Source organism: Epargyreus clarus, unplaced genomic scaffold, assembly GCF_041222505.1.
Source record: "Epargyreus clarus isolate Ecla_fem2 unplaced genomic scaffold, WU_Ecla_fem_2.2 ptg000035l, whole genome shotgun sequence".
Taxonomy (NCBI): Eukaryota; Metazoa; Arthropoda; class Insecta; order Lepidoptera; family Hesperiidae; genus Epargyreus; species Epargyreus clarus.
Genome location: NW_027332240.1, coordinates 9,576,406 through 9,594,399, shown reverse-complemented (window position 1 = coordinate 9,594,399; position 17,994 = coordinate 9,576,406). Strand labels below are relative to the sequence as shown.

Sequence of the window (17,994 nt, the reverse complement as noted above, 5' to 3'; positions counted from 1 at the left end):
TAGTGGATAAAGATGTATTAATGTAAATGTTGATGATTATGGAAGAATATATTGTATTTCTGGAATTCCTTCTGAGCGTTTTAATAGCTCAGAAGTGGGATTACTGCAAAAATATACTGTTTTTGCAACGCCCACGGATGATGGATGCTCAAAGGTCATGTTATTTTTGCTATTTTTTGTAAACGATTTAAAGAAATAATGTAGAATACACGATAATTGAAATTATACTCGAATGAATTTATGAAGTAAATTAATACTGAAAGAATGTTGAAATATATGAATATGTTAAGATGGTGAATATTCTGTTTTAAAATGTTCGATACAAGTTTAATCGTTTTTTCGCTTCAACTGATTTTTATTTTGTTTTGAATTACGTGATGTATTTTTGCATTTTTCATAAAAATCGAGGCGTCATAATTTCGCAAATTTCACATTTCACATGTAAATAAACATTTAAAGACAGCGAAATTGGAAGTATGTTTACCAACAATCGTTGCTTAGCAACTGATAAGGGGAATATAACAAAAGCCTTTTTTCGTCGGTCCAATGTATTTAGAAATAATATTGTAAAATTTTATTTGTTTTATATCAATATTGCTTCTTCTATTCGGCACATTATGTCTGTTTTGAATTAAATATTGTAATAAGAACAACCTTTATTTAGTACATATTTATTCAATGATCACATCAGGTTGTACTGTTACATATATTTGACACCATCTTAATTCCATCATCACTTATTTCTTTAATGAACCTTTATTGGTTTGCTTTATTTCCACATTTTCAACACAACATAATTATTATCAGGTTAACATAAAATAACATTGATCTAATGTATTTTTCTCCCGCCCCACTAACTTCCATTTTTAAACACTGACAGTGACAACTATTCTTTTCTTAATTCGAAATGTCAGAATTATCAGATCGGATACTCTATACCTATAAGGTTTTAGTATAAAATTGTTTAAAAATAATTATTAAATTAGGAAATCATGACATTCGGCCATCCGACAGTGTGTCGCCTCCCGGCACACACAACAATCCCCATAAGTTAATAATAGTATATAAATTTACATCATACAATTAAACTTTCAAACACATTTCAATTACAAATAAATGACAACTTTGTTAAAGTTACTACATTTAACTTTGTCCAAACGAAATAGTATCTGCTTATTTTATCGCCTACAAATCATGACATTCGGTATGACAATCGATATTATTTAAAATTGTAGGATTATAACATTAAACCAACACAACAGCAACAACAAAAACAAAAATAATTAGTACAATATCCATCATAATTAACAGACTACGGTATAAAGGTGCTGCATAGTTATAAAAATAACGCATGAAATTAATTAACTTAAACTTCCACAATTCATACTACAATTATGATGAGAAACAAATAATTCTTTCAAAAATACTCAAAGTAATCAATTAATTATCATTTAAAATATAATAACAATTTAATCCGTTATTTCAACGGACTCACGACCTACGCGGTTTATCTCAACAAAAACTTAACATATACAAACAAAATGTAACATATACTAACAACAGAATGAAACATCCAAAACCATAACAATGACACTATTTCAAAAGTGTAAGCTAAACGATTTAAATCTATCATCAAACAAACCCAGAAAGCTCAAACATGTTTACATGTATTCTGTATGTAACAAATATTGTTTGTTCTTATTCATTAACGAGGTATTAAATTAATAATTAATATTTGAGAAATACAAATATCTCGGGCTATGACTAGTACCATAGTTCTAAAAAGACTGAAAAATATATTTAAATTAGTATTTATTATTTCCTTGAAGCAAATTTCCAGTTCTCAACGGTTATGATCATGGAAAAAATAAAAGCATAAATATGGCAATTTATAATTTTCTGTTGTCGCCCTGTTCATAGATATCACAAAAGCCCTTGATCATGTACAACACACAAAGTAACTCTCAATTTTGATCTAATTTATTCTTAGCTACCGGAAAGAGAGTAATTGGATATTCTAAATATGTATAACAACAAAAAGTTCACAATACCACCAATCGAATTGAAAAAGGTAACAAATGGTCTACCCCAAGGTACTATTTTGGAGCCTTCATTTTTTTAAGACTTATTTTTAAAAATGGAAATCATGAGTCATCTGTTCGATGATGATGGCACATTTCTATTTACCAATGAAGATTTAAAACAAATATTCTGACAATGAATATAAATAAAGCTAAAATCATTAAATTCACCACGAGAAATAAACATGTTAATTATACTTATTGATGACACAATAAGCTTTAAATTCTTAGGACTACTTAAGTATTTATAATAAAATATCCTTTTTCCATACATATCATAAAAAAACTACTAAATTTACTTATTAAAACAGCAGTTAACGACATAAGTATAACGACAATAGTTTTCTTGCCTCACGAATTATGTTTTGAGGAAACCCCACTAACAAAGAACTTGTCTTAGAGACAAAAATATGCAAGCAATACATATTGCAATTTATTATTTTAAATTAAAGAGATTGGAGAAAACCACATTTAAAAACCAAAATAGTAATCTTTCCTTCACTTTTCACATCACATATAAATCACGTGCTGTATTCTTTAAAATAAAATCTGAAAAGATTATCATAAAGATATATCCACATTAATGCCTACTTGTACACCTTTTCAATTTATACTTTTACTAAAGAGCATCAATTAATTACTACAATATATAACAACATAAGTGTCATATTATTAAATCCTGCATGAACATTTTCGGGTATTTAAAAACAAACTTAATACATATTAAATATATAAGAGCTGCTATAACTCTCTTTCTTTTTTCGAAGTTTTAGTTCCGGGCAATTTTAAGTTTTAAATTGACTTATTTACACAACATTATATTTACGTGACATTTAATTATTATATTTTTTTAAATTATATTCGAATTTAATTGAAATTAAATTTTATAATTAAGACAAATGTTTGTAAGCAGAGACTATGTATGAGAGATGTTTAACAATTACTTATTTTCAAACAAATTTGATTTCATTTAATTTAATATGTTGAAAAAGTTATAAAAAGTGGATTGCACTTTTATCATTAGAAATGCTTTTATCGAAGTTACATCCAATGAGCTAAAACAACCAGTCAACTCCAGAAATGAGTGGATTTCATAAATATTACATTATGTAGTTACTATAATTTTGTCTATGCTCGACAACTTGCAACGAGATTTCATATGCTTAATTCAGGGGATACAATAAAAATATAACTGCCACAATGCTCTCAACAGATGTAAAACACCCAAATAATCGTACATTGAATAATTTCACAATTAATGAGAACCAATAAAATAAATATACTTATTTTAAACTCACAGAAATAGATTGGTTACTACATTATTCTCAATAAGCATAAGAATTTGATCAAATAAAGTCATCAGTAACTTCTATGAACATTTCACGTTCATGGTGTGACGGTCAATAGGGTTGATATAATTAATTGGATTATAACCTACATAAATTTAGTAATAACTCACATCAATATACAACTTCTACATCAGTTACACAAGAAAATTTAAGTGAGGTTTTCACTGCAGAGGAATCTTAAATTATTAGAATTTCCTGACATATTTTACAGTAGAGCTGAATCATTGAATAGTACAGCTGTAACATTGTTATTTAAAATTACAAATTTGAAATTGAATGAATTTAAAATTATCTCTAACAACATAAACAAATGGCAAATCTGTCAAGTTAGCTCAATTATCAATGCAGTCTGGATTTCAGACCCATCGTTGCGTTTTCTCATTGACATGTGATTTAAAGAGAGGAGATACTGATGATTGGCCCCAAATCCAAACCCTTAGCAACAGGGCACTGTCATAAATTTTAACTAAATCCAGTTAAATCTAGACTTACTTACTAGTAAGTTAGTACTTAATTCTATTTCAGTGTTCAAAAATAACAACCAGGAAATTAAATGTTAAATGTTTTAGTGTATAAAATAGTCATGTAGATTTAGTTTATAGTATAGATATAGTATAAAACATGTCTCCATGTGTGGACCCTTTTTTTAATAGCCATTCTCACACTTGAAGAAAGCAAGATGTTGATTTGATGTTGCTTTTTTTTTTAAAAAAACATTGTTTTCCAGATGACCTTTTCTTAGTAAATACATTTTGGAGTCTTTTTGAATCAAAGGTTGAAGCTATTGTGAAGATGGAAGGTTCAGTAAATCATTGACTTTCCAAGCTATTTAATACCTGTTCTCCATTCCTGATTGGTCGGTGAGGAATACCATCTATTCTATATGATAAGAATATAAACTTCACATATTATACAACTATTTGTGCATAAAAATACTTAGGAGACATGAGAATAAGTAATAATATCAATTTACAACATTTTTAGAATTTTTGCCTGTCTGTATTTGAAATGGCATAAAGGATAACCAATAATTTTAAGTATACCAAGTTAACATTAGTCTTAATTTTATTTAAAGTGATATACTTTAACACAAAAGTTATTACAATTTAAATTCCGAATTACCTATTCTGCGTAACATGGCATGATATGCCAGGACAGTTAATCTCAGTTTATGGGTGTGCTTATCATTATAGTTGATGTTGTAGGTATACTTAATTGTCATTTTTTTTTTAAATCCACGCAAACAAAATCACACAAACATCTTGTATATACTTAATATAATCAAAATAATTTGCCACTAATATTGCACAAATTCAATATTTATAGTTTATCATGAAATATTAGTTAAGATTCTCTTTTCCAGCTAGTGTTAAATGGCTATGTCCCACCCAATGGATCATATTCCAAGATAACATTGTAATAAATCTGTAGAGAGGTCAATTCTGTACATGAAATATATTTCCAAAATAACTATCAGGATATTCAGGGTGATTAGGGATTGATAGTGATGCCAAAAATGCAATCAGTAAAATGTTTGTTTGTCTGTCTGTCTGTATGTCTGTCTATCTGTCCATCTGTCTGTCTGTATGTATAACCGTTATAGAAACAAAAACTACTGGACGGATTTTAACGAAACTTTGTACAATTATTTTTAATATTCCTGATCTGGATATAGTAAACTTTTCATCACGCTACAATTAATAGGAGCAGAGATTATTTATAGATTATATAAAAAATATCTCACAACAGCATATGTCTATCTTTTAAGGTTGACTCACAATAACATGTGTAACTCCCGATAGCTTAGCAATTTGAAGCTTTCTGATTACATTTGTCTACTCCTACGTTTATAACACTCTCAGTCATCCCTAATGAAAAAAAATAACAGTATTGACTATTCCATAAAAAAGAATCATAGAAATCATACCCCTAAGTGATAAGGATTGTTCACCAAATTTATATGGCAACACATTGTTTGCCGGGTCAACTAGTTCTTCATATTTTTGGAGTAAACCCAGGTACATCAAGTTTTATTACCTAATTGCATGGCCTTGGTAGAAAATATATTTATAAGCTTGTCGTATCTTCTAAAGCGAAACTTCATCATCCGAGCCTGAGATGGAACTCAGACTCTTAATATGTCCTCTTCTTGGCTCTCAATATCTCAACCACACGACTTGGAATGGCGCCTTAAAGAGTATCAGGTGGAGTACATAGTTCATTATTAAACATCATTATTCCTCTGAAACATAGACAGTATACTTGGGACATTGTCCGTTCTAATTCTCATTAAGAAACATTTATAAATGCTTTTTTATACAAATCTGTAGTGAGTCTCATACAATTATTTTATCAATATAACTTTATAATATTATAAACTCATTTGAGAGAGTATTGAATTAAATGAAAATATTAATAAAAAATATCCAATTCCATGTAAATATATGTATCCATTTCTCATGTAAGTAAATCTTTAATACCAAAAATAATAAATAAATCATTCTAAACCCATGGACAAACATAGCCCACTACCCTCTTTAGACCGGTGAACAATCATAGTTCACCAGCTTCATTCCTTTAATTCCGTGAACAATCATAGTTCAACAGCTTCATTCCTTTAATCCCGTGAACAAGCATAGTTCAACAGCTTCATTCCTTTAATCCCGTGAACAAGCATAGTCCACCGGCCCCATTACAATAACCTGGTAAACAATCATAGTTTACTGGCTTCTTATCTACCCTGATGAACAAACATAGTTCACCAGTAACCATTACTGAAAACATCCAAGTATAATATTAGCATTTTAAAAGCATATTGACACATCATCATTACATGTTAAAGAGAATCTTTACACAAATAATAGCATCTTCATTCATGTCAACCATGGAAACAGGGAATTCTTCAATTAAAAACAATTCATAAAAGCAAGAATACCATTAGGTTTTATCTATATCATCATCATCATCATCATCATCATCAACCCATTACTGTCCTTGTGCCAAGCACGAGGCTCCTCTGAGAATGAGAAGGATCAGGACACTGTCCACCGTGCTGGTCGTGCGAATTGGTAGACTTTACATAAGTAGGTACCTTCGAAAACATCTATATAAAGAGTTTAACATAATGCATAAAAACTTATACAGGCCTTTTTGAGTTCTTTCCGCTTCTTTTTGGGTTCTTGCCGCTTCTGAAGTGTAATAAGAACAACCTTTATTTAGTACATATTTATTCAATGATCACATCAGGTTGTACTGTTACATATATTTGACACCATCTTAATTCCATCATCACTTATTTCTTTAATGAACCTTTATTGGTTTGCTTTATTTCCACATTTTCAACACAACATAATTATTATCAGGTTAACATAAAATAACATTGATCTAATGTATTTTTCTCCCGCCCCACTAACTTCCATTTTTAAACACTGACAGTGACAACTATTCTTTTCTTAATTCGAAATGTCAGAATTATCAGATCGGATACTCTATACCTATAAGGTTTTAGTATAAAATTGTTTAAAAATAATTATTAAATTAGGAAATCATGACAATATTGTGAATAGATATTTGAACTTGACTTTACTTTTAGTTCTCGCGATTAATCTTACAAATTTTAATTTTTAATTCGTATTCAAACGTATATTAAGTAAATTCATACGTCTTGTACTTAAAATGCTGTGTGAAATTCTATTTTGATGATATAAATGCATACCAGTCTCATATTACAATGAATTTTAAATTGAAGATACTCACATCGTTATACAAGCCAGCTGGTGCGGTGTGCATTATTGAATAGTTTCATAAATTAATTGAAATTGTATTTAAAACACCATAACAAAATCAGACCAAATGTTCTAACAACCTGACATTCCTATGGCATGGCTTATTCTTAGGGTTATTACTACTAAACTTATTTGGATATTTTTTTTGTCTTTGTCTGAGCGCAATAATATCAATGTTGTAAAAGTGCGTCGTATGTAATGAGGTTTAGAAATAGTGGTCATGGCGAAATAAAATATCATCCTTGACTTATTACCACCAATTCGAAATGGTGTCAGTATGAACCAGGATGATCGTTTTTATGAAAATACTGATAAGGCCCTATCTACAGCCTTATATATTTAACTTCTTTGAAATAAACCCCATAAACGATAAATAATGTAAAATTAATTAAACGAACAATTACATAGGATTCATGTGTAAGTTTCAGATAAAGGAAGACAAACAAAGTGAAGTTATCCATAAATGCACTTTAGATGGTCTTCGTAGCCAACTGCAGAAGTTAAAAAAGCCAGCGATGATGAACAACGAAGCCGAAGTATTTCCAGATGTAGTCCGAGAGCTTGTTATGACCAGCAACGCAGCCGAGCACTGCAACCGAAGTACCAGATATAGTCCGAGAGCTTGTTATGATCAGCACTGCAGCCGAAGTATTTCCACACATAGTCCGAGAACTTGTTATGATCAGCATCGCGGCCGAAGTCTCTTTAGAAAAGATCGCAAGCCATTAATTACGGGAAATGTGTTAAGTCCCAACGTATTTACGTGATAATAAAAGAAGAGGGAAATCGACAGACTACTCATTATTATAATTTAAGGTCGAATAATAACGAAAATCCTAATCAAGATTGCTTTTGTTAAAGAAAATCTGTTAAAGCAAAATGAACAACTCGTGTCTACGTTACTGCACTTGAATAATCACCTGAAACGAAAAGTATTCGCTCCTTACAGAAGTGATACTAAAAGTACAGTGCTTTATAAATCAAAATACCTACTCTTTTTCTACTGATTATTTTTGGAAGATTTTGCAAAAGTCCTTAAGAGATTATGGTTTCCTATTCCGCACAAAATAATGTTTCTGAAGAGTTTTATGAACGTGAAAATAAGAAGATAAAGAGATAGATAAGATAGATAAGAAATAAGAAGATAGATAAGAGAATATAGAGAAGAGATAAACACAGCAGCACGTTATCAAAAATAGACTAAAGGACAATTAGACTAACGAAGTAATATATAATAGATTAGATATATGAAATATGAAATATGTAGATTTATATGATATAAAATATGTAAGTAGTGAAAACATTTTAAGTTACAATTTTGTCAACGTGATCACAATAGTAAATCAGGAAAATCAAAATATAACCTAAGTTTGGAGTTGATACTGAATTCAAAGTGTACTTTATAACAAAGAATACCCCATACTTGGTACTTCACTTGCTCGAAATGGTATAACGTACAGAATTATAGTATGTGTAATTAAACCTTTCCTGATCCTGTTTTCTCTTTTAAGTGATAATTAACATTTAAAGACAATAGATAGTTTATATGTTTTTATTATTTCAAATAACATATTGTACTAAATGTTATATGAATGATGAGGTAGTAATGTTTTATTTGAATGGAGCATATAATTACATTTTACTTTTATAAGATGAGTACAAATAATTATTATAATGATATATACGATACGTGTATATAACATACGTATATATTCATGCAATTATTTTAATGAAATTTATGATATTGAATAATGAGAAGTAACAGTGTAAGGATATCTATACTGTCTACATATCACATGAGCTTGGTCCATGAGAGAGCATGTTCCATGCATGAGTGTTATGTGACAAATTTAGTTATCTCTTAACTGAGTAATTAAAAGTAGATATCTTATTACAAAGCCACAGGGATAGAATAGTGGTAACGATATATAATTTCATAGCATAATAAAATACGTATGTTTATGTATATGTTTTCATTTTATTGATGTGAAATTGAAATGAAATTTAAGTTCAGACAAAAATGTAATTGTATGATCCTCTTTATTCATAAATATTGAAATAGTGATTTAACTTTAAATAATTGGAAGACCATATTTATACGAGTATAAAATAAGTGATGTAAACAGTTAACACGTTAAATTAATTGACACAAATTACCTATATACCTTGACACAAATATCATGCGATATTAGTTAACTTATTCCAAGACTAAATAGACGAATCAAACCCCAGGCCATATTACAAAGTCTACGGATATTGGGCTAATTAACATATAGTAGGGTTTTAGATATATTTAACTGTACAAAATATTCATCATAGGCTTATGGAATATTTATTTTTAGAAGCAAGTGTTTTTATGACACAACTAATACGAATTAACAACGGATTAATTGAAAAAAAAATAAGATTTGATACCGACATCAGTCTGTTTGGGGAACGAAAGGAATAGTATTTATGTTACAGTTCTATGATAAAGATTGCGATTGTGATTTATGAACAAAATTATCAATAATTGAATCATACGCATCACAGTCTCATTATGAATAGACCATAGAAAGTTATTGTAAATATTTTCTATAAATAATGTGCTTAAGACAAAATTACTGACATGCACGTAAAACCCATTGAAATTCCCTGAGCAAATCGGAACTTACTTGCAATAATAAAAATTAATTCCAGCAAAATTATATTTTATCTGAAACATAAGAAGACTTAATGTGAAAATCAGTGCTAATGATGAAATAATTAAGAGAACAGTTTTCGAGGTATTTCAAGAAGGCGTTGATGGATATAAGGAGCCAGGACACAAGTTTAAAAAAAGTTGAAGACATAGATTTTATGTTCAAGGCGGAAATAATGATTCTAGTGGAATATTAGAAATGAACTTTACCCCTTAAGATAGGGAAGAAAGATGGGGGTTTCCACGGATCTGTTTCCTTCGAAGAGTCAATCCATTGATAGAGGTACATCATACTCAACATCGATAGAGGCTGTTGTGACGTCAAGTAGACATTCTATACCTATTATAATAAAAATGAAGCAAACATACGATTAAGTAAAGGTTGATAATGAAACTGCAGAATGATGAACACAAATAGAATTGTTTAATTTTAATCGATTTTTGAAGGAGGTGGTTTTATGTTTGGCTATATATATTTTTGGAGTTCATGCTGGACCGGCAAAACCTCAGAGGTTCATGTCAACTGTATATTTTAACGAGTCAGAGACGCCAATAAGTTAACACACAGTAGATACTTCGTGAAAGTGTGTATTCCAGACGGCGTTATAAAGCTGACTGACGTTGGGAACGGGGAGGAATCGAGCGAATGCGTCTTACGGAAATTGTTAGTAAGATACGAGCGAACCGATCCAATAAGATAAGTTGCTGGAAAGGAATATGTGTCATATAAATTAAATGTGATTGCTAATGCTTATTCTAATACTGTGGAAAATCAAAAACAATACCAACGGCTAAGATTTGGATTGAATGTAAAGATGCTGAAGGCTTGTATCTTCATCGAAAATAAAGTAAATTCAAGATAAGTCACCAACGAAGAATCAACAAAATACTTTGAAAAAATTGTTGGGGCTCGAAATTGTTTATATGAGCAAGAGAAGAAGCGGCATTTAAGAACTTTAAAAATAGATTTATAGGATTTAAGACTTCTTTGGATATGGAACTATTCTTTGGATATGAACTAAACTGGGAGATTTTATTTTTTTCAGGACCTATCAGAGTATAAGTTAGGTGTAATAATTACATATGCCATGAAGGACCGTTCTGAACAACACTAATTATGGCTTCACGCACTCTAGAGAATAATAATGTATGAATAAATTGACAAAGAAGCTTTAACCTTTGGATTAAAGTAATCAGTATTAAGCAAGGATATTAACAGTTAATGCCGATTTTCACAAATAGATGGACAATTCTTGCAACATCGATGGGTACCTTAGTGAGTGTTTTGAGGACATTAAAAGAACGAACAGCCGAGAACAATTCGCTGGAAAATAGATTTATTAAAAAATATCGATGGAAATAGTAAAGATGAAAAATTAATAGCTGAATACTTCTATATTACGGAAAGTCATGTAGGTCAAAGTCATTAAGATAGAGCAATTTCTAAGTGAATGTAAGCTGCATCGAGTGATGAGAAACAATCATCCGAAAAATTTAGAAAACATTAATCGTACTGGACAGACTTTGAAATATATTGATTTTGCGAAATTTTATATGAAGAACCATTTTTTTGTACTGGTTGATAGCTACAACAAAAATAATCTCAGAGGGAATCACCTATTTGTGGTAACATATTTTTTTTAATTATTTGCCTTGGTCTTTCAATAAGTTTTAGTTTCAGAGAATGAACTACTTCTAACCCCAATGTTACTTTCCGAAAGATGACAAAGGTAGGCAATGTAGGGAACAGCGTTCCTGTACTAAAATGCAGATAGGCTGGGCATCTTAAGCCGTCTACGGAGCCACAGAAAAGTGGACACACAACCATGCAGATGGACGGACGACATCGTACGATTGGCTTGAAGAGATTGGATGAGAACAGTGCGAGATCGGGACTTGTGTAAGACCAATGGAAAAGCTGACATCCAGCAGTGGATGGCGACGGGCTGAAGAGAAAAATAAACGAACATTTGTTTTGGAAGAATCTATTAAACAGGAATAATAATATTTCACAATCTTACGAGTACTGAGTCAAGCGGAGATTACCATTAATATTCTTCTACAAAAAAAAAAAAAACAGCGGTTGAGATGCTGAATGGTCGAAAGTATTGCACTGCGATCTCAGATAGGTATACTTCGAGATGCACAATCAAATAACGCTGACCAGCAGTCAGAAGTTTGATGTATTGAATAACGAGGGGACTCGTTACTTTGTCGGATGGCCGAATGTTACAGGCACATCGCATTGATCCATTTATATTGCTGGTTGTTAATACTTTACGTCACTTATTAAATACTTTTCTATTATATTTTTTAGAATGTGGAGTCTTGCTTTGAGTCATGAAATGTCAGCTGATATTTGCAATGTCTTTTATAATGGAGATATGATAAAATAATAGTGGATAAAGATGTATTAATGTAAATGTTGATGATTATGGAAGAATATATTGTATTTCTGGAATTCCTTCTGAGCGTTTTAATATATGGTATTGGCATATTTGTGGTTTTTTCATGGAATTTCAGCTAGTAATTTTATATTTACGCCTAGCCCTTATGCTGCATCCGCTGTGCCAAATCTCAACAAACCGTTTCAAATAAAAATGTGTGGATAGAGCGTTTGACTTGAGTTGTTTTGTTTGAAGGGTTTGTAGCGGTGTCGGTTTTTTAAACAAATCAAAGGGAATTTGCTGCAAGTGTTTGCGATGCGTCCACAACTTTGTGCTTTTTTATGGGTTTGAGGTTTTCAAAATTTGCATTTTTGCTTATTTATTCTTTCCCTCCATTTTATAATTTATTTTCTGTAATATCAAATTTCTCAAAAAATATTACATTTTTTTCTAATTATAACTTAATTTATTATCTTTTGAAAAATCTAAGTACTTAAGAATGTTTACATAAATTAACATTGATATGACATACATATTAATAAAACACTTTTTTTAAGATTTTTGAAGAAATTTTGAAATAAACAATTCAAATTACTTTTAACAGATTCAAAAAAATTATTAACAGACTTTTTATTTCATTGTTTTGCAAATTGTTATTCATATCAAATATGAGTCAGGGCGGAGTGTAATTTTTTATTACTCATACAAAGAAGTAATGTATCTAATGAGTAAGTACACGCATACTTTTTACGCAAGTTTCAGGTTAATCACAGAAGGAAGGAAAATGCGTAATACTATTTCAATTCCACCTGTAATTTAATACTAAGTCCACCGCAACCGTCATGAAGCCGATACCGATAATTAATGACGGCGCCGAAGTAGCGTACAAACATTTAATATAACCGCTTGTCCACCGCACGTCCGTCACCCGAGCACCGTCATCCCCGCCGCCGATATTCCGAGTAGATCGGCGTGACCGCAAGATCGGCACCGAGTTTTTGACGGGCCGATGTGCCGGCAATGTAAAACACATTGGAATTTGTCCATACACAGCCGTCACACGAGTGACAGCTGGAACAAAATAAACCGCCGATATCGGTCGCAGTGAACAAACTATCGCCGTCGCGACATAATTAAAATCGGTCCGAGAACGAGATTATCTCGGTATCGACTCGGTGACGGTGCAGTGGACAAACGACCTTAAGATTATATGCCCGTATTAACATAATGAATCCCCGTATTTTAAATATCTATTTGTCATGCTGAAGTGTAAACGTGCATTGATTTGAATTTTTACGACAAAGGCATTTTAGGGTTCCGTATTATTCACTTTACTTTTAATATTATTTTTACGCCGAAGACATTCATATTATTTTTATTTTTTGCACTTTTTGTCTCTGTCCCTCGTCGGTGAGCCTGACTCACACTTGACCAATGTGTTAAAAGAGTTAATGCACTACGGCCCGTTATGCTTGCTTTATAACATCATGTTATGTTTTGTTTGAAGAAAAATTGATGGAAAGCATTTCAAGCATTGCATTAGTCTATCTGAGGTTGATTACATAAAAGCCAATTGTGACAATGGCATATAATTATTTATTTACTTACACCCTTTATTATAACCAAACTATCTAATATTTGCCTACTAAACTAAAAATCGATATTTGGCATTTTTTGCCGACTATATTTTGTTATATTTTGCGAACTTTGGTGAAAAAATTCGATAGATTCATGAATTAATAACTTTATTAATGATAATTATTAATTAAGTAACGAAATTAAATTTAATATTAGATATTAATTTAAAAACTAAATTCCACGAATGAATTAATTTATGAAATTAATAATTAGTAATTTATTTCATTATTATAATATCAATAACTAATTATAATACCAGCCTATCCATAATACACATACACCTACAAAAGCCTACAAATGCCTTTCGTGTCTGACATATACAGGTAATAGAGATACAAAGGAAGGAGAACGATGTAATGAGATTGCACCGGTTGCCAGGGGTAAGCCCCGTGCGTTATACCGCTTCGTGCACGCGACTGCAATTTTACTTTACATCAGATAATCTCCATATGTAGGTGCGTTTATATTTACAGACCTCGAACGAAAATAAAATTACCTTTTAATTTTGTGTCTCGAATGTGTCTAAAATAGTTTTTTATTTATTTAGTTAACACGGTACATACCAATTACATTAATTAATGAGATACATGCATCTCGCTCACAGTATCTCACTGGCAATAATTTCGCCCATACTTCCACAATCTATAGATTTATATGATTAATTTTAGTACGTAATTTATTTAATATCTAGTTGATTATCTCTTTTCTTTAATTAATTACACTTATCTATACTAATATTATAAAGAGAAAACTTTGTTTGTTTGTTTGTTTGATTGTAATGAATAGGCTCAAAAACTACTGGACCGATTTTAAAAAATCTTTCACCATTCGAAAGCTATATTATCCACGAGTAACGTAGGCTATATTTTATATGAAAGATATTTTGAGGCGGTACAAAGTTTGCCGGGTCAGCTAGTACCTAATAAAAGTAACAGATGACAAAGTATGTAAGCAGTGGCACTGTAGAGGTACGAGAATCAATCTGCCACGCTGGATTCCGCAGTTCGAATCCTACGCAGATAACTTTACTTTTTTAATTACATGCGTTTTTTTTTTTTTTTATAATATAAGAGTAGCAGTCGAGCATGCAGTCCACCTGATGGTAAGTGGCTACTGCCGCCCATGGACATCTGTAATCAACCCCAGATAGGATTAGATATTCCTACCTGAGGTCGGCCACAGATGCGCCGCTACCCCTGAGGACTAAGCTGGAACGCCTCGGAAAAGTCTATCTCCCTTACCACACCCTTCAAACCGGAACACAGCAGCGCCTAACACTGCTGTTATTAGGTAGAAATAGGTGTGGCGGTGGTGCCGCCGGAGTCGAACCACAAAAGGTTCTACCACCTTCAAGACATGCGTGTTACAATTTACTAATTACATACTTGCCGGTTGCCAGAAGTAAGCCCCGTGCGTGCACGCGACTGCCATTATACTTTACATCAGATAATCTGTATGAAGGTGCGTTTATATCTACAGACCTCGAACGTGTCTAACAAAACAATATTTTTCGATATTTTAATATAGAAGCTACTGCCGCCCATGGACATATGCACCCCAAACAAGACCAGATTTCCATCAGAGGTCGATCACAGATGCACCGCTATCCCTAAAGTATGTCTGCCTTACCACACCATTTAAACCAGAACATAACAGCGCTTGAGTTGAACCACAGACCATTTTGTTTCGTTCACGAATTCATTTATTTATGTCTTGTTGACTGTCTTTTTTTTCTTTTTTTTTAATTATACTTAACTAGCTTTCATACCCCTCTTAGGGGTGATCTTATGTGTAACTAGTAACTGTGTATTTTATTAGATGTACCTAATATATCCTTGCCAAACAATATCAAAATCCAGCGGTTTTCAAACGAAGGCAAAACTTTCGATTTTATAATATTATGGATTTAGGATACCTAAGGAATTTTATGGTTAATGCATGCAACTATCTTTTTTTTTTTTTTTTTTTTGACGAGGGGGAAACCTTCAAAAGGTACCCTATGCCGTGGGAGCGACACGGGGTTATGTGGGATTCTTGCCGCACTAAAACCCCCCCGGTAGCCGTCCTCGGCGCTGCGTAGAGGACTCCGGGATCTCCAACGCAACCGGAGTCCACTTGGCGTTGCCCCGTCGGGCTCCGCCCAGGTGAGCTTGAAACTCACCACACCATCTGGTGTTCACGACGGTATGCGACCACACATACCGCCGTCCATCCCGGGGTTGCTGGCCGGGCGGTTCGAGCTCCCACTCTTGCCGTCCGCAACCCCGGAAGCCCCCTTTTAGTCGCCTCTTACGACAGGCAGGGGATACCGTAGCCCTATTCTGGTCCCGGAACTACAGGGACAAATGCATGCAACTATCTAAAGAAGTTTTATATAGTCGTCTTTAACCCATTACTGTCCCACTGTTGGGCTCGAGTCTGCTATCAGTGTGAGACGGCTTTAAAACATATTCTACTACTGGTAGACTTCACATATATTGAGAACTTATTTTTTTAATCATTTAGGTATGTTCCTCACGGTGTTTTTTTTTTCACCGTTTTAGCAAGTGATAATTAATTTCTAATACGCACGTAACTTTGAAGATAAGTACTTAATAAACGGGTATTTAATAGGTACCTTATTGTGATATTAAGTAGACATTTAATATCGATATGGTATCATAATAAAATAAAAGTCAGAAAAGAGCGAGGTAAGAGTATCGCAAATTTTTACACATTCTTAGTGGCATGAAAAAATACGTTTTCTCTCTCTCTCACAACTCTCACAACCTCACACTAGGATTCGTGGGTCACACACAAAAACAAATGCACAAATACTCAGACCCAGAACAGATATCCAAATTCATCATTCAGTTGTCTGTCTGGCCGGGAATCAAACCCGGAACCCTTTGCACGTCAGACCGGTGTGGTGACCACTCCGCCACGCGGGTAAAAGATTGCAAAACACAATGTTAGCGCAATGCAAGTGCGGATCAATACTCGTAGGCGTCATGACCGGCGTAATTACTGTATTGATTCCAATAGATAGAATTTTAGAATTAGAATAGAATATAATTTACATATTTATATTTTAACTTTGTGTACACGGTGACATAAAGTGAAGTAAATCAATTAATAATATTCATGAAAGTTAAAAAGTAAAAAGATTTTTAAGAAATAAAAGAAATAATTTAAACTTTTTATATGCAAATTATGTTCGTATAATAAATTAATTAGTTATTATCTATGGAACATTCCTATTGTTGTGCACAAATTTTATTATAAAATACAATGTCCACATTGGTCAAATGTGAATTAAATAATTAGTTAATTAAATAAAAAATATATTTTCAATTTAATAAATAATGAATATTATATTACTGTTAATTTATAATTTGAAATCAATATGTTTTTAAAAATATTTAATTATTGGACATAAATTGCCTTTAATTATTTAGCTATTATAAAACCTCAGCACATTTCAATTGCGGATGACTGCGTATCAAAATTCGAAATTGTCTGTATTTTTTCTTTGCACTTATTATCTATTTAAAACAAATACCTACCTACAATAATATTATATAATTTTTAATCAGATACAAACTATCACTTACGAATTTTAAAAAAAAAACGCGTTTCACTCATTATTATTTATAACGAGAAAAAGTAGTCATTATATCTTCAACCTGTCATAAATATTTAATAATTTTAAGAAATAATAAATTTAATTTATCACAAGAATTATTTATCAAACACAAAAATAACATTACAATTTAAAAATTACATTTAAAATAGTAAATTAACGTGAAAATAAATTTTAAAAACTCACTTAAAATTGCGAAAATAATTTGTATTGTTTTGCTGCCCTCGTTCAGAACGCCGTAATATTTTCGGATCACCATTTTTGCGTGCACTAATTTACAAATGCGATTATTTGCGGATTCACTACCCCGGACACGTCAACGTGTGGCCGCACGCACTTCGTACTGACTTGAATACTTTTTGCTTCTTCGTTTTACGTAGATTTATATGAGTCAGGTATCTTATATGAGAATCGGATTCAGGTTTTGTTTACAAATGACTTACATGACAGCT

General features: G+C 31.8%; 1 protein-coding gene across 1 annotated transcript in view; it reads right to left on the bottom strand.

Annotated features, from left to right (window-relative positions):
- Nucleotides 1-17,882, bottom strand: part of LOC140756418 (facilitated trehalose transporter Tret1-like) — a 63,393-nt gene extending 45,511 nt beyond the window's left edge. Inside the window, exon 1 of the mRNA XM_073091916.1 lies at nt 17,729-17,882. Within this exon, the coding sequence (XP_072948017.1) occupies nt 17,729-17,801 (73 nt within the window). The 5' untranslated portion in view covers nt 17,802-17,882. The remainder of the gene's footprint in view (nt 1-17,728) is intronic.
- Nucleotides 17,883-17,994: the final 112 nt, after the last annotated feature.